The sequence below is a fragment of the Berghia stephanieae genome, chromosome 11 (assembly GCF_034508935.2).
Source record: "Berghia stephanieae isolate SIO BIC M18660-M18661 chromosome 11, UCSD_Bste_1.3, whole genome shotgun sequence".
NCBI lineage: Eukaryota > Metazoa > Mollusca > Gastropoda > Nudibranchia > Aeolidiidae > Berghia > Berghia stephanieae.
The window spans coordinates 5,110,870-5,129,616 of NC_088370.1; the positions used below are offsets into that span (position 1 = coordinate 5,110,870).

The 18,747-nt window shown below is 36.8% G+C and overlaps 1 protein-coding gene and 1 long non-coding RNA gene across 3 annotated transcripts; one reads left to right on the forward strand and one right to left on the reverse strand.

The window, feature by feature from the left end:
• Positions 1 to 85: 85 nt before the first annotated feature.
• On the forward strand, positions 86 to 14,367 carry LOC144957047 (uncharacterized). Of its 2 annotated transcripts, none has more exons than XR_013642078.1 (3): positions 86 to 1,400; positions 12,294 to 12,463; positions 14,145 to 14,367. It is a non-coding gene; the product is annotated as an uncharacterized LOC144957047 (long non-coding RNA). The 2 variants fall into 2 exon arrangements; XR_013642079.1 differs by lacking the exon at positions 86 to 1,400 and adding an exon at positions 2,143 to 2,197.
• LOC144957045 (uncharacterized) lies at positions 2,653 to 18,380 on the reverse strand. Its single transcript, XM_078887987.1, has 2 exons — positions 18,179 to 18,380; positions 2,653 to 12,326 (listed from the first exon to the last, which is right to left on the reverse strand). The coding sequence occupies exon 2, from the start codon at positions 12,187 to 12,189 to the stop codon at positions 7,033 to 7,035; it is 5,157 nt and encodes a 1,718-aa protein (XP_078744113.1). The 5' UTR covers positions 12,190 to 12,326; positions 18,179 to 18,380; the 3' UTR covers positions 2,653 to 7,032.
• Between the last annotated feature and the right edge of the window lie 367 nt (positions 18,381 to 18,747).

Here is an 18,747-nt window from a genome sequence, read left to right on the forward strand (position 1 = left end):
TGGTTACGTTGTTTTTGTTTTTAAGGATTCTAAAAGGCGCTTGCAGCACATTTAGGTCATATCAACGCCAGTAAAAAGGAAGAAAATGGGATAGTCACAAAATCCTAGAATTACAATACGTTTCAACAGTCGTAACGTCACTTCCCTCGTAATGACGCATGGTAACTTAGTGACTGGCTCTAAACTATCGGAACAATGGCGGACGCCCTTATGAAATATTTCTCCGAAGAGCATAAAAGCGTATCCAGAGGAGAAAAGAACATTATTTATCTGATCATGTTTTGACTTTTACACATCTGATCACAAGACATTTGAAAAGTTCGAGCCAGCATGAAGAATAAAAAGTACCGATTTTCTTCGTTTAGAACCACGATGGTCGCCGTTGCTGAGCGACGCGACATCAGACTATTGAAAACGAAAAAAACAAACCAAACAACAAAACAAACAAAAAAAAAACAACAAAACAATCAGTACATAACAGAGAGATGATTTGCAATGAAAGAAAATATCACCTACCATATCTAACACTTTACATTTGACTGTTTCCCCCTAAGCCAAGGACTCCGGCAAGGGCCACGACAAAACAAAAAAATCCCATTCCAAAACAAAGACAGAAAGCAACTCGGAAAACATACGTGCGGGGGAGGGGGGGTGGTATCAGTAGAAGACACAGCGGATGACATTGGGAATTGTGGGCACCATGGGAGGTGACAGCGTTGTCTGTGTCTAAAAACAAAAACAAAACAAAAACAAACAAAAAAAAAAAAAAACAACTAAACCGCCGCATGCCTCGAACTATATGTTAACTAATGTTATCGGCTTTGAACACTTTGTAAAGCGTTTTGAACACCGAATTTCCTATCCTCCTTTCAAGCCTATTTGAAGACAGAGTATTTTCTTTGTTTTCTGTGAGTGATTTGATTGAATGATATTATATATTATCGCATGACATCTTTACGGTCATCAAATATGTGATTTTATGAATTCTCTACCATTTCTCTTTTATTTGATATAAACCACTTGTGGTTTTAAAGCGTATATAAAGAGGTTGAGAGAAAACAAAAAAAAATGTAACGTTACTTTTGATCACTACTGTATATTCTAAAAAAGCAAAAAAACAAAACCAAAAAAAAAAAAAAAATGGAACAGGACATAACAGAGAGATGATTTACAAGAAAAAAAATCTTCTCCCAAAACTATAACTATACTATAAATTTGACTGTTTTCATCCCAGTCAAGGACTCCAGCCAGGACTAGGAAACAAATAAGTACAATCCTAATCCAAGAAAAAAACAGAAAGCAACTCGGAAAACAGATAATATAGGGGATAGAAGACACAGCGTGACCTCCTGCCCACCATAGGAGGTCAAAGACCACACCCAGCTCGAGTAGTGTAAGCAGTAAGTTTTTTGTTGTTGTTTTTAAGGGTTTTACGGCGCTTGCAACACATTTGGGTTATATCAGCGCCATAAAAAAAGGAAGAAAATGGGAAAGTAAAAAGTTCTAGAATTACAATTAAAGCACCCAAGAAAAAGTAAGACATAGGGGAACTGGGAACAAATAGGGATCAGATGTAGATTCCAAGAGCATGCCACCAATGTACTTAGTTTGAGATCACCTAAAAGTCTCATCCGGACACAAGCACAATATCCAACAAAGAGGAATACACTCAAATGCTTACATTATGCATTCAAAATAACAAATATAATAATACATAAGAGAGAGATGATTTACAAGTACAAGGAAAAAAATATCATCTCCCAAAACAATAATTATGCATTTGACTGTTTCCCTCCCAGCTAAGTCCCCGGCCAGGACAAAACCAAGTAATCTCATTCGAAGAAAAATACAGAAAGCAACTCGGAGAACAGATAATATAGGGGATAGGGAAGACACAGCGTGACCTCCTGCCCACCATAGGAGGTCAAAGACCACACCCAGCCCATGGAGTGTAAGCAGTAGGTCAGTAAGCTTGTTCGAAGGGTGTTTCTTCTCTGGGGACTTTAGCTCTACCCTTGGAGGCGCTACCCGAGTTCCTCATTACAAGGATATGTATTTATAGGAAAGGGGGGATACTCTCACCACAGAATGATTCATGATAAAATCATCTGGCGGTTTCCGCCCTCTTAACAAAAGATTCAAAGCAGAGCTGCCTGCCCCCCAATCCCATGATGGTATTTGAATTAAAAACAAACACGTAGGTGATATACAAGAAATAAATAATTGATGTCAAAATTGCTTGACGCTTTAATATTATTTCATGTTCTACATACGTACGTTCAGGGTTGCATAAATTATAATATTATTATAACGTTCTACTAGTTAATGATATATCGTGGTGATTATAGTTTGGTTATGAATGTAATGATATTATTATATAATGTTATCTGTACAGTCCATAGGACAAATATAATACAATTTTTTTTAAACGATTGTGATGGCGGTGGTGGTGGTGATGATTATGATGCTGGTGATGGTGACATTGATGATAATGGCGAACTGTAAACATGAAATAAAAGTGTATCATACATAATGTGTATGTATGTATATATATATATATATATATATATATATATATATATATATATATATATATATATATATATATATATATATATATATATATATATATATATATATATATATCTGACTAACATTGAGAAAAATTTTTTTTCTGTTTTATATATATATATATATATATATAGGCAAATGCCAGAAACAACATATGAATATATGTAATATATAGAACAATTTACCCGATAAAACAAAATTAATGATGTCTGAAGTTAAATATTATACCAATCAATTTCCTATAGCGATGGTGGAGACTGACTTTTGATAACGCTATTTATTTTTCAACGCTAAAAATACCATATGATTTTTTAAAGTATGATACATCAATCAATGTTTTGACAAGAAAGATAAGTTTATACACTGCACGTTTAAAATACATTTCATTGTCTATACACATCCGTGTATATTTAAGTAGAAGTATATACGTATGATAACGGATATGAGAACAAAACCATCACCAACAAAAACAAATACATATACACACACATGAACACATACACACACACACACACACACACACAAACACACACGCACACAGATCAGTGCTGCCATATCAAACTAAATACATCGTCTGATTTAAGAACAAAAAATCACACAGATGTTTTGTTTGTTTTTAAGGGTTTTACGGCGCATGCAACACATTTAGGTTATATCAGCGCCAGTAAAAAGGATAAAAATGGGATAGTGAAAAGTTCTTGAATTACAATTAAAGCACCCAAGAGAAAGTAAGACAAAAGGGAACTGGGAACAAATAGAGATCAGATGTAGATTCCACGAGCATACCATCAATGCACTTAGTTTGAGATCACCTATAAGTCTCATCCGGACACAAGCACAAAATTCCAACAAAAAGGAATACACTCAAATGCTTAAATTATACATTAAAAATAACAAATATAATAATACATAACAGGGAGATAATTTACAAGGAAAAAAAAGCATCTCCCAAAACAATATCTATGCATTTGACTGTTTCCCTCACAGCCAAGACGCCGGCCAGAGCGAGGACAAAACCAAGTAATCTCATTCCAAGACAAAGACAAAGCATGTTGGAAAACAGATATAAGGGGATAAAAGACACAATAAGTACCTCCCTGTCCACTATGGGAGGTCAGGAACCCCAATCAGTTGGGAGGTCAAAAGATCCCATTCAATTAAACGGCTTCATTACAAGACAACTTGAAAATCAATCTCATTCAATGACTAGAACCAAAAAAACCCCAATAAAACAAAACAAAAACAACAACAAAAAACCCACAAAAAGACACAAAATATACTGTTTGATTATTTTGTTATAAATAGAAATTTAAGGGCGCTGGCATCACCGACAGATCGAGTCATTCAAGCATCAGGAAAAGTAAGACGATAAGGCGTAGAATAAGGGAGAACAGCAGAAGACAATCTGGACCAAGAGCATAATATTTAAAGCACAATATCCATTAAACTTAAACGTGTCCAAACCCCTTTACTGGGGTTCCCCAGTCGACAGCAACACTTAACATCTAGGACGAGACCTGTGTCAACAATGTAAATTAGAAAAAAAAACCCATCTAAAACATAGTCTACATGATTTACTATCTAAAAAAATGAAAATGGACAAGGACAACAAATGAGATATAAACGAGATCCGCTCTTCGACTCAATTAATAACATCAGAAATTCACAAATTCACAACCTTAAAAACTACATAAAACGAAATGCATTCTCCATAACATCAAAATCACTATTACTATTACTATAATATCAAATGACTGACATTTGTTTGTTTTCGATTTTAGTTTTAGCATTTCAGCGCCAGTAAAAATAAAGGAAGATGAGGAGGGAAAGGTTCTAAATCAGAATTTACCAAAACACGAAATTAAAGACAATGGGGACCGGTTCAAATAGGAAACAGAACATTCAAAGATCAATCTATTAATGTGCCTATTTTGACATTACCTAAAAGTCCCATCCAGGCCAAGGAAATATAACATTATGTACAGAGCAATTTAAAACAAAAACAAAGCAAAAACAATACATGTAATAAATCAGTATAAAAAATAGAAATGAAATTTTTGCACCTCTGAGCACAATCAAAATGAATCTAAAACAATTTATCACGTGTATTATTAGGGCAATAATAATAATAATAATAATAATAATAATAATAATAACAATAATTTTTTATAGGGATATAAAATTACCACAACCACCATCATTCTCATCAAATTTAAATATATGAGAAAAAAAAAGTTTTCAAAACTTTTAAAAAATTCAATTGCAAATCACATAAATAAATCTTTGCATTTCATTATCTATATTTTTGTTTTGTTTGCGTTTAAAAGAATTATAAGTCATTTCATTGCCAGTAAGAGGGGTATGGTGGTAGGACTTACATACATTTCAGATACTGTGAGGGTACATTTGTTCTGTATCATTAGTCACGGTGTTGGTCGCTTTCTTTGTAAAAAAAAAAAAAAAAACAAAAACAAAAAAACTTGAGCTTTTATATAGAGCAATATCCACTAAATGTGCTCAAAGTGCTTTACAAAAGGGTCTCTGACAAACAGCAACACACATAACATGAAGGATAAGACATGACGCCTTTTAGGTGATTACAATTCTTTTCAAAGACAACACTGTTAACGGACATTTACTCATTTTACACCTGAGTATGTTGAGAGAATGTAAGTAAATAGTTTTTTCCAAAGACTCAACATTGCACCGCTCATATCAGGACTCGAACCCGATCCGAAGGTTAGTGTCATACCACTAGACCACATAGCAGCACTAAGACTTACACAAATCAATAGAATGCTTTATTGTTTTTAAGGGTTTTAAAGTGCTTGCGACACATTCAGGTCACATCAGCGCCAGTAAAAAGGAAGAAAATGGGATAGTAAAACAAAAGGGAATTGGTTCAAAGAGGGAACCGATGTGGATTCCAAGAGCATACTATCAGTGTATACTTATGTAGTTTGAGGTCAGCTAAAAGTCTCATCCTGACACAAACAGGTCCCCACTTTAGGGAACACACTCAAATGTTTATAATACCTTTCTATATTAAAAAACCCCCCCCAAAAAAAACAACAACAAAAAACAACAAAAAACAAACAAAAAAAAAACAACAACAATACAGTGCATAACGGAGAGACGAAATACAAGACAAAAAAAATTAACATCTTCCAAAACTCTAACTAAACATTTGACTGTTTCCCTCCCAGTCCCAGTCAGACAGGACAAAATCAAATAATCCCAAACCAAGACAAAGACAGAAAGCCTGTTGGAAAACAGATATAGGAGGATAGAAATAAAAGACACTGTAATGTTTTGTTTGTTTTTAAGGGTGTTACTGTTACGGCGCTTGCAACACATTTAGATCATATCAGCGCCAGTAAAAAAGGAAGAAAATGGGATAGTAAAAAGTTCTAGAATTACAATTAGAGCTCCCAAGAAAAAGCAAGACAAAGGGGAACTGGGAACAAATAAGGATCAGACGTAGATTCCAAGAGCACACCACCAATGTACTTAGTTTGAGATCACCTATAAGTCTCACACAAGCACAAAGAGGAATATACTCAAATGCTTACATTAAACATTCAAAATAACATAATACATAACAGAGAGATGATTTACAAGGAAAAAAAATATCATCTCCCAAAACAATAACTATGCATTTGACTGTTTTCCTCTCAGCCAGGGTCAGAAAAAAAACCCAAAAAACCAAGTCATCTCATTCCAAGACATAGACAGAGAGCATGTTGGAAAACAGATATAAGATAAGGGGATAGAAGACACAGTCAGTGCCTCCCTGTCCGCTAAGGGAGAAGATACTGTAAGGGCCTCCCTGTCCATGGTGGGAGTCAATAGAATGTGACCAACCGCTTCAGTCTAGTATTACAGTATTATCAGGATGAACCAGCCATGGAAAATTAAATTTTATGAGTAATTTGCCTTTCCAAATCTATAATAAAAAAAAAAAAAGAAAAAGAAAAATGGTCACTGCAAACTAAAAAAAAAAAAAGGGTAATATATTTTTTAAAATACAAGAATTAAAATAAAATCACAAGGTTTTATATTTAATTATTTTGAACGAAAATCATTCAAATTTTGGTGCCTAATTCACAAAATACCGGCTTGAGAGGGTTGGTTTAATAATAGTATATTTATATTATATACATTATACAGTAAAACAAAACAAAACCGAACAACACCTTATCTTGCAAAAATCAACCACATTGGCATTCAGCTGAGATTACAAAAAATCATTAAAGTCTAAGTCTAGATTAGGCAAAATATTGATTCATACTAACTATTAAAAAAAGTTTTAAACAAAGATTTTTTTTGCATTAAAACTAATCAGATCCTATTTTGCAGCAGCAGAAAGGGGAGAGGGGGGGGGGGGGCGGGACGGGACCACAGCGGCAGTAGAGGTATTGCAGAGGGAGTAAAGTTATTGCAGTAGTGGATGAATTCACCTCAGTTGCTCTGGTGATAGTGTTGGAGTGATTGCAAGGTAATGAAGGAGTGGGCATTTGGTGGTACTGGTGTAGCTTGTCCCAGCATTGTTGTCATAGGGGGTGGTGTGGTATGTATGGAGTGGAGTTGCTGCTGTTGTTGTTGTTGTTGTTGTTGTTGTTGATGCTGTTGCTGTTGTGGATGAAGGTGATGCTGCTGTTGCTGAAGATGCTGATGCTGCTGTTGATGGTGATGGTGGTGGTGGTGGTGGATAGGGTGATTAGGGTAAAAGAATGCTGGGATTTGAGGGGCAGGTATGGACAAAGTTTCCTTTATTACAACGCTGTCCTCGGATGATTTTAGGTGACTTGTTGGATCTTCGAGCTGCTGTTGGTGATGGTGATTGTGAAGAGGGTGGTGATGGTGATGTTGCAGGGACTGTAATGATGGTGTAGTGTGTTGCATTGGTTGGGGCGGCGTTGACGTCGGCTGAGGTAGTTGTAGCAGTGAGGTTAGGGTGGAAGTCGGGGCTTGGGGTATTAACGATTCAGTCATTTGTGATGATTGTGGTTGTAACGATGCCACGACAGCAGTTGCTGATGGTGGTGCTGGCAGGAGTGGTAAGGATTGAGCTGCCAAAGGCAGAGAAAGTAGTTGTGACGATGATGGTTGTTGTAGTTGTAGGTGAGATGGAGGAGGATTGGTGATGACCATCGTTTCGTTTTTAAGCCCATTGATATAATCTTGATGGACCTCCTTGGTGATAGCAATGGTCGTTATCTCCCTCTCTCTGACAGCTCCACCACCTCCACTGCTATCAACCTCTCTGTCCACCACCAACAACGGCACTGAGACTAACGGTTTTTCCTCGTTCTCTAAGCCAGAGTGTTTTTTGGCATGATGTTTCCGCATGCCATGTTTGCGGTTACATTTGAAGTCACACAACTCACAACTGAACCTCTTTTTCCCCTCATGCTGCATCATATGAGTCTTAAGTGTGGTGGAACGGGTGAAGGATTTACTGCATAAGTCACAGGTGAAAGGTTTCAGTCCATCGTGAGACTTTCTGTGGTAGTTCAAACTGGAAAGTTGGGCAAAGCTCTTATCGCAAAGGTCGCATTTAAAAGGCTTGACCCCGGTATGTGTGCGCTCATGTGCCTTTAGGGTAGACTTATGTGTAAAACTATAATCGCAGTAGTTACAAGCGTAAGGCTTGACGCTGCTGTGTGCCTTCACATGAATGTTTAAGAGACTTAGGTGTGCAAACACTTTCCCACAAAACTCACAAGTGTATGGTCTTTCTCCTGTATGCGCTCTTAGGTGAGTTATGAGCTTGGCAGCTGCTACTAGGGTCTTCTCACAAAGGTTACATTTGTAAGCTCGAACACCGGCATGCTTATGTTTGTTGTGTAGTACCAGCAATGAACACTCAGCAAAAGATTTGTCACACGTCTGGCACACGAATGCCTTTGATCCTTCGTGGTTCTGGGTCATGTGATCTTTCAATGGTTTTGATTTGTTAAAGGTAGCATCACAAATGTGACATTTGTACTCTATGTCATAGTGAAACGTTTTCACGTGGTTCTTCAGCGAAGCCACGTCGATGCATGAAAACTCACAAATGTTACAAGAGAAAGGATGTTGGCCAGGATGATCGCTGTGCATGTGTTCTGTAATGGCAATTTTCTTCTCAAACAGACGTAAACAGTACAGACAGGTATAACGCTCATGCTTTTTGTGAGAATTCAAGTGTTTTTTCAGATACTGCGGTCTTGAAAAAACCATTTCACAGTCTGTACACTGATAAATTTCGTCCTTGGTATGCTTCTTGTATCGTCCTCTCTTACGCAGTGGAGTCTTTGGCATTTTCTCATCCTCGTCGGATAAATCAGACTTGACATCAGGCTTCACTTTCACTTTAACCTTCACTTCCTTCTTGACTATCTTGACTTTTGTTACCTTGGCAGCGTATTTCTTACGACTGTTCCTTCCTTTCCCGTCAGATGTAATCAACTTACTTTTCTTAGATTTGGTTTCAGAACGATGGTACATTAGTTTGACACGCAAACTCTTGCGTCGCTTAACTTTTGTGTCAATTTCATCACTGCCACTGACTTCAGAGTCAAAGTCACTTTTGGACTTCTTACGCTTTCTGCCCTTCTTTTTGATGAAAAATTCTTCCTCTGATTCTAAGTTATCATCATCAGAATCATCTTCATCCTCTGATAGACCAGAAGAATAAGTGTATTTCTTTCTTTTGACTTTTTTATTTTTCTTCAATAACTTTTTATGAGTCATGGAGGAGACTATGGTTGATTTAGATTGTGTCTTCTTCGATTTCTCACTGGTTTTGCGCTTAGCTGGATTAAAATTTAACTCTTGATGAACATCTTTGGTAACTTTGGGAATATTCTCGCTAAAATTCACATCTGGGCAACCATTACTTCTAAGATTGTCAACTTCAGTCACTTTGACATCTGAATGATTACTATTGTCATTCTCAACACTGACATTTGGTTCAGATTTTAAATGTGATGATAAATGCTCATCTTCAGGAGCAATGGTCTCAGAGACAGGAGCATTTGCTGCTGTAGGTGCAACAACATCTGCTTGAACATAATCGGTGACATGGTCGTCTAGGTCATTTTCTTCATCCCCGTTGTCAGCTGAGGCATATATGTTATCATCTCTGCCAGTATCCTCACTTGCAATTTGAGCAGAGACCATAGCTTTATGGACCAGGTCTTTAAACACATCAGGGAATGGTGGAGTGATTTGGTTGGTGTTTGCAATGCTGGACGGTGTGTCTGTGACTATATTGTTGTTGATTGATTTTGGATCTGTGTTCGGAATTATAGGGGCTTTGAGAACTCTTTGGTTTTGAGGGATGGAAGATGTGCCGATTGTCAACCAGATGTTGGTGCTACTTTTGTGGTTATCCGTGCCCAAAGGTTGACTGGATGATTTAACACTCTTGCCGTTATGCAGGGGCAGACTAGAGGAAGCACTGGTGAATTGTGGGAGGTTTTGATGAGATAGAACAGTAGAAACACTAGGGTGGTTGTTAGGAAGACTAGTGAGGGGGTCGTAAATGACAGATGATTGATGTAAAGCGGGGGGAACAGCTTTGGTGGAGAAATTGACTCCAGTGATGTTTTGATTCTGGTGCATAGATGGAACATTGGGATCAATGATGTTTGGAGTATCCGATATAGATGAATAAGGGAAGGAGTTGGGGAGGTACAGGGATGTCGATGATGCCTGGCTATTTAGGCTTGGGTTGTGGTGGGCTGCTTCTAGTGTGAAAGTGGTTGAACTTAATGAATGAGAAGCGGAGGTAGAAGTGGGGGAGGAGAGCTGCTGGACAGCCTGAACTTGCTGGGAAATGTCAGTCATGCTGGCAAATCCCTGATTATGGTTGTAGTAGAGGGGCAGGGTGGTGGTTATAGTGGTAGAGGGATATGAAGCTATGGCTACCTGCCCATTGATATCAATTTGGTCACCGACAACTGAAGTCAAAGGTTGGAGGGCATTTGACATTTGCTGCGGTACACTGGTAACATCCTGTTTTTCTGTGATGACCTTAAAGTTATTTTTGGTCTCATTGCCGGAGGTAGGGTGCTCAGTATTCATGTGCTTTTTCCGCTGTTTGGCAGTGAAGCAGGAGAAATCGCATAAAGTACATTTTACCAGCTTGGTCCCTGTATGTTTGGACAAGTGAGTTGTCAAGGTAGTCTTCCGTGTGTAACTGTTCCCACAAATGTGACACGTGTAAGGCTTTTCTCCCGTGTGTGTCAATTTGTGATAGTTGAGGCTAGACACTTGGGCAAAGCTGTGGCCACACACCTGACATACAAACGGTTTGGAGCCCGTGTGGAGGCGAACATGGGCGCTCAATGTGCTGCTGTGAGCAAAAGACTTACCACAGAAAGTACACTTGTGGCTCTTCTGGTCTGAGTGGGTAAGCATGTGGACTTGAAGTAAGTGCTTCTCTCCACACATCTTCCCACACACCACACACACAAATGGATACTGGCCTGTATGTTTACGAGTGTGGGTTTTCAGTTTAGACGAAGTCCTGAAACAGTCGCCACAAACCACACATTTGTATGGATTTTTCCCCGTATGAAGACGAACATGCACGTTAAAGTTGGAACTATTGCTAAATGATCTGTGACAGTATTTACATTCATATCTTTTGCTATCGGTGTGGATCTTCCTGTGGATCTTAAGTCGATTTTTATCAACGAAACCTTTGCCACAAATTTCGCACAGCTCAGTCTTTTCCATATTCTTCCTCTCTGACTTATTGAAGACTTTAAGTTGATCAAGAAAAATGGTCCCTCCGTGGTTGTTAATTTTGTGATATTTCAGGTGGTCCTCCCTTTTGAAAGAATCGCCACACATGTCGCAGGAAAATTTGACAGGGTTTGCATGTCTTTTGACATGGGCTTTAAGGTGGTCCCTGCGGATAAATCGCTTGTTGCAGATGGTACAAGGAAAAGGCCTCTCTCCACCATGAACATTCATATGTGATTTCAACTTCTCAGGCTTTGAGAAACTTCTGTTGCAGATGCGGCATTGAAACTGTTCATCAGCATCATCATCATCATCTGGTACTTCACATTCTTCGTCTTTAATAGTGACCTTCACGCTGTCTTTCTTATCAGTCTTTCTATCATCATCACTGTCAAACTCACTGTCTCTGTCATCAAAATCAACATCATCACTGTCACTTTCAACAATTGAAACCTTCTTTTTTCTCGGCCTTCCTCTTTTGGGCTTCTTTCTATCTCTGAGTTTCCTGTGAGGTTTAAAAACAGTTTCTGATTCCTTTTTCCCTTTCAACTTTGTTTTTCTTTGGATTTTAGGACCAGGCTTGAATTTTTTCGACTTCTTGGAGTGAAGTGCCATGTGTTTGTCAAAGCAACCTTTCCTTCTGTACACCTTACCGCATACAGTGCAGGAAAATTCAGATTCAGCATAATCTGTATTGCCATCGAGTTCATCTTTGGACTCAGAAATTTCCTCGTCAACAGGCGACACATCATCATTGGCTATGGACATATCATTTTCTTCTGCAACAAGAACTTTATTTTCTTCTTTTGCGGATAAATTGTGGTCATCCTTACTGGCAACATTGGATACCTCAACTGGGGAAATATTGGTGACTTCCATTCTTGGTATATTACTGATTAAAAAATCCCGACATTAAAAAATAACAAAACCAGAGCAGTCTGGTTCTTTGGTAATTCTGAATATTCCTTTCATCTCTTTTTCAGATTTGTCGCCAGTGATAGCATGACAAGAATTTCCTGCAGAGAAAGAAGAAAGAAAAAAAATAATAAATAGGATTTGATAAATGCAAGGATCCAGGGGTCTCAATCATCTCATGCATTGCTTGATACAAGGAAAATTACATGTTTTATAAAGCTTTTTGAAAGTGACTATGGTAATGGGAACTATCTTGGAAATTTAAAAGTTTTTTTTTTATGTTATGTAAAAAAATAACAAGAAATTCTGAGGTCAATAAATTCAATTTATATAATTTATATCTACAGACCTGCCAACCCTTCACATTCCAAAAGTGGAATCAGAACGTCTGAAAATAGGAATTTCACCTGTTTCACCCCCCCCCCCCCCCCCCCCTTCTCTCTCTCTTTGCTCTTTAAAAAAATTATTCTTACCATTATCATCATTTTTGGAAAATCGGAATTTTAGAGACAATGGTGGAATAGTACAAAAAGGAAGAGTTAAAATAGGAATGACTCCGCCAAAAGCGGAAGGGTTGGCAGGTATGAATATAGATAACTACTCCTTGTCTAATTTGCTGATCTAGAACTTTTAGTCCTTGTGTTGTAATACCTAATTTCATTCCAATTTTTCTGATGTCTGAGATTAAATTTTCCATTTATTTTAAATCATATATATCAGTCGGGGAAAAATCTTTGAAGTCGATGGCTGGAAATAAGATTTAGGCCATCATTCCCTTGTTTGAGAATAATCACTGCAATTTTTTAATTTTTTAAAAAGGTTTTATGGCGCTTGCAACATATTTAGGGTCATTTCAGCACCTGTAAAAAGTAAGAAAATGGGTTAGCCAAAATATTCTAGAATTACAATTAAAGGAATATGAGAAAAAGTGAGACAACGAGGAATGATTCAAATACACCTGGAATATAGAACTAAAGAACGAACAAAGGTGTACATGAAAATGTGGACAAGCTGGTGGGAAAACAGGAACCACTGCACTGCTTGGAATGGCTAAAAGTAAAAGTGAAGGAAACTTTCATGGTTTGGACTTTGGACACTTGGTCAGACATGACAAGACAGTTATCAAAGCACATTAGAACATCAATTGAGAAGAGGAAGAGACAAAAGAAAATGTAGCAGGACACCATCAAGGAATCGACAGATTTGACGTTATATACGAGCTGATAGCAGACTTGCCAACAAAACTCAACCATTTGAAATGATTTATCATATTTTTCCCAATATCTAGGGTCATTTTCTCATATTTTTTCCCCAAATAAATCATGTTTTCAACATGTTCAAAAATCCAAAATATCAAAATTTAACATTCACCAAATTTATGGAGACTTAACAGCAATTCTGAGTTTTGTCGCATTCGACCCTGCCTCAGAGATATGGAACGACTACTGACAACATTTTAACACATTTTTAACTGCTCTTCATTCCTGTTTTGGTAGATCAACTGTTTCAAACGAAAAAAAGGAAAATTTGTTCAACAGACATGTTACATCTTCAAAAGGCATGTAAACAAGTGTGGGAAGAATTTCCTGATGTCTTAAAATATGAGCCATCATATTGGTTGGCAAGCTTGTGATAGAGAACGCCAATGACCGAGATGAGTGACAACAAATTGTCACTTACTGTGAAGACGGCATCTCACAAGTCCTCTCACTCTTCTCATGGGAATGATGAAATAAGGAAAAAATGTTTAAAATCTGACAATTTTTAGTGATTTGATAAACAAATTACCATTACCATTTTTCCAGACCACATGGCATTTTTCTTTTGCTTGTATAGCATTTCATATTATAAACTTATCCAACACTCAAAAGTAAAAGTGTCTGGGAATAACATTTGTGGTACATTTTTATTTTTTCCAGACATCTTTGGGGATCTGTTATCCTGACATGTTTTGGGAACAACGACAGGCAACAAAAACAGGAGAGCATTTTTCAACCTATTCCCTTTCACTTCATGGAGTGAAACTCTCGTTAGAACAAGACTCATGATTAGTCAGTGATGAGAGGGCAACATTGGAGTCCTTCATTTCAAAGAGAAATCTTACTGAAACAAACCTACTTGTGTTTCAAAAACTCACATGACTTTCCCTGCAATTTTTATCTTATTTTCTTTTTCAAAACTTTTGTTCATTAAAAAAAATAAAATTCTTTTTGACTAGCTGATTAGCCTAAGCACTTCTTGTTTACCATTGACAAGGTCAATCCTAAAAGTAAGCTTTCCTGGCATTCTCAAACGAATTTGACGATCCCACATTACCTTTTGAAGAAATTGTCGTCTGCTTAGAAGTTATGATAACTGCTGACTTTCCATCCGTCCTTTCGGCAAGAAGAATTACATAAAATCAGTTGATTACTGATGACAATCTAAAATAATACTGGCTTTTGTCATTACTTACAAACTATGGTTTATTGAGGTACAAAAAGTTGGTTTTACATATTTGAATAAAGTGGACAGAGGTTACTTGTAGTGTGCAACGAGAGTACAAGATAGTCACAGTTGCTGCCAACTTTCTGGACAAATAATAATAATAGTCACTTCATCTTAAAAAGTAAAATACTTAGAAGGTTAGAATAACAAAATATCATCAAGAGTTGGACTATCCACCCCTTAATTTAATCATGGTAAGAGTAAGAGTGTTGGACAGTTTAAATAGACTTGCCCCTAGCATTTCCAAAATAAAGTTATCCAATCAGATTACATTGTGCTTTAAATTTAGTTGTGTCAACACTAAATTACATTTACATTTACTCTTTTGTATTTGTATGTAAATAATATATATTATCATATGCATATGAAAGTGACAATATAATTTCCACCAAAACTGTGGCAAAATTCGTCAGCAATTGAGTAGTTTTGAGATTTGAATGTTTGGATGTATAGCACATAGCAGAGGCATCTTAAATTTTAACCGTTTTCAAAGTGTAAAATTTAAGTTGACTCAGTTAAACCAAAATCCAACAAATTTAGGTTTAGGCATACCTCAAAAAGTTATCATGATTTTCAAGGGGTATTATTATTTCACTGCTGCCATCATTCATCCCACTGTCACACACAATGAAAGCATCAAATTCTTGAACTTTTTGACTTTGCTGTTAAAGTAGTGTAGTGTGTTTGTGTGAGTGTGAATTTTGTGTGTGTATGTAAATGTGCACACAAACGAGCATAGTGGTAGTAAGCGTCAAAGAGTCATTGAAGTTGGGTGAGAGCAATAGTGTTGTAACTCTCATGTCATCTTTATGGAGTTACAACATTGCTACTTCTGTTCTCAACCAGCGCATTGTGTTCTCATCATCAAATAAGAGTGGACTGGTCAGGGGTGGTATTGGTATTGATTGGGAGAGGGAGGTGAGTGAGGATGTAGAGTGGAAGGCAGAAACGAAAGTCATTGTTTTTTTGTTTTTTGTTTTTAAGGGTTTTACGGCGCTCACAACACATTTAGGTTATATCAGCACCAGTAAAAAGGAACTAGAATTACAATTAAAACACCCAAGAAAAAGTAAGACATAGGGGAACTGAGAACAAATAGGGATCAGATGTAGATTCCAAGAGCAAACCACCAATATACTTAGTTTGAGATCACCTATAAGTCTCATCCGGACACAAGCACAAAATCCAACAAAGAGGAATACACTCAAATGCTTACATTATACATTGAAAATAACAAATATAATAATACATAACAGAGAGATGATTTACAAGGAAAAAAATATCATCTCCCAAAACAATAACTATACATTTGACTGTTTCCCTCCCAGCCAGGACTCTGCCAGGGCCAGGACAAAACCAAGTAATCTCATTCCAAGACAAAGACAGAAAGCATGTTGGAAAACAGATATAAGGGGATAGAAGACACAGTATGTACCCCTCTGCCCACTATGGGGAAACGAAAGTCATTGTGGATTGGTGTGGGAGGAGGGGCGTGAAAGTTGGTGGCGAACTGAAGAGAGTTTCAGCAGAGGTGTGTAAAGGGTGTTGAATGGTTACAAGAGAGTACATTTTGGTAACAGTTGTAACCAGAGTTTTGTTCGTTACTGGCAATTTTTTCTTAGGTTATTCGGTTATTCGTCAATTTCTTTTCAGTTTAAAGATAGTTTGAGTGTAGTGTGGCTTTCAGTTTATCAATAGTTGGTTAACTCTCTCCTTACCGATCAGTTTCAGTACTTTCCCAAAAATGGCAGGCTTACCCAGTAGAAATATGGATTTTTAAAACTCAAACAAGATCCATACAAAACAACTAAACAAAGATCATTCTTCAAAGTTTGTGAAGTACAAAATAGATCTGAATAAGAACAAATGTATATTGTGTCTAACAAATGTGACGATTTTGCTGAAGGTGGTAAGGAGAGGGTTAACAAAAGCAAACTGGAAAAAATGACATTTTAATTTCCATCCAATTTAGCGGTCTTTTCGATTTAGACATTTTTGGTTTAACTGGTTTCTTTCTACTGGAGTAATCATTGGCTATTAGGGAGACTATTGTGACAGAAAAAAACAACTTCACTTTAGTCCTAATTTTTCTCCTTACTCTGTCCAACCAACCTCTTACTCGTAATTATTAGTGGTAACAGTAACTAAGTAACAGTTGGCGAAAATATAGTAATCAAGTTGTAGGAGAAAGTAATCTGATTTCAGCCTATAGAGACAGGTGCCGATTAGCCATTGGAAAGCGAAGTGCTAGTTTCTGGTTAAAATTTGAATAACACAATTTCACATAAATCACAGTTATCTTTCACAGACTCTGAACGTTTTTGGTCTAATTTTAAAGAACAGAGATAACCTTTCTTTAGGTGTACATTAATGTAGGGACATTCTATCAAAAAATTACCGCTACAGTATGATAAAAATTGCATTGTTTTATTATTTTGTTCAAAATTGAGAGTGCAAAACAATAAAAGAAAGCTCATCTAGATATTTCACTTTTTATCTATGTCAAGATTGAAGGGGTCGTGGTATGTTTAATTTTGGCTGTCAGTGACCAACCCTCTTTTCTCCATGCTTAAGTTCTGTTTCAAACTACAGTAGTCAGCTTCGGGAGATTCCCCAGTGGGGGAATTCCCAATCATAGATTTTGAGCCTTTTCATTTTCTTACATATCTTGAATCGTAACTTTAGAATTTAGAACCATTTACCCTCTAGATCCAAAAGTAAGGTATCATATTAATTAAATGGTATTTAAAGACCTATTTGTAAATGTAAAAATGAATTATCCATTTCTACTTTTGGGAAGCCTTCTGAAAGCTCCTAGATCCCCTGTATTGTTTTTTATAATGTTCTAGTAAGGGGTTTGGGAAACTTTAAAAAAAAAAAAAAAGTCTCCCCCCTCCCAAATCCTCTACTAGAACATTATGAAAAAAAGTTTCCCCTCACATGCTTTTTTTTATGATGGTGGATGTCTCATTCAGATAGATTCAGATTGAAATACAAAGTACAAAGTTTAAAAAACCAAAGCACCAAGAGTCTACTTAATTACCGATTACCCCAGAAAATATTGTTTTATAATTTATTTGCTTTCACACACACACCACAGCCACAGGAATAGTGACAGCAGAAGACGCAACACAGTTCACAGTCACAGAGTTGACAGAGCAACAGTTGAAGTTGAAGTTGTTTATGTCTGCTGTAATTAATTCCCCTCAGTTAAATTTCATTCCAAAGCATCAAAATGTAGGAACGTGACAATAGAAATTCATAAAAACTCTTGAAATTCAATTATTTCATTGTCCACTACTTCATGGATCATGGGTGAGAGTGATGGGTCAGTTGGTGAGTTGTGGAGATTTAGAGATGGTCAACAAACAGACAAGTAAAGTGGAGTAGTGGAGTGGAAATTCGAAAGCGTTTGATCGTTATCCACAAATGCACAGTTTACAACAAAAGACGCATCAAATATTACCAAGAATTTTCGTGCAAAAGGAATTTGATTTTGAAACAATGATCTTCTATTCGTCTGCGATTCATCTTTCTTTTCTCCTCCAGATTATTAGTTCATTCCATTGTCCGGCGTCCATTGTTGATTGTTATTATTTCATGATATCGAAAAATATCAAATTTATCGATTCAAGGATTCGAAATCTTTATTGGTAGATAAAACGCATCCGTTGCAACTTTGAGCTCAAAATGTCTCGTTAAAAAGCAATTTTTTTTACTTGAATTAAGATTGCGTCTTTATATTTCGTTCTCTTGCCGTTTCGTTACATAGGAAAAAAAATCAATTCATTTTTGATGTTATCAATATCAATAACATCGTTACTGACCTCATCAATAGCAAATTTAATATCCGGCTAAGAAACCGTCTACAGTGCGAAAGTATCTATTAGAATTTTAAAAGTTGTTACAATTATTATTATTTTCTCTCTCCCCCCCCCCCCCCCCCCCCCCCCCCCAATTTTCAAACTTATTTTTGTCTTATTACTATTTTTTTTCGTTTCAAAATCTTATGGAATTTAGGACCCATGAGAAGAA

Bases quoted from the DNA above. Each gene is read 5' to 3' on its own strand.
- LOC144957045 (XM_078887987.1), bottom strand. From the start codon at position 12,189: ATGGAAGTCACCAATATTTCCCCAGTTGAGGTATCCAATGTTGCCAGT.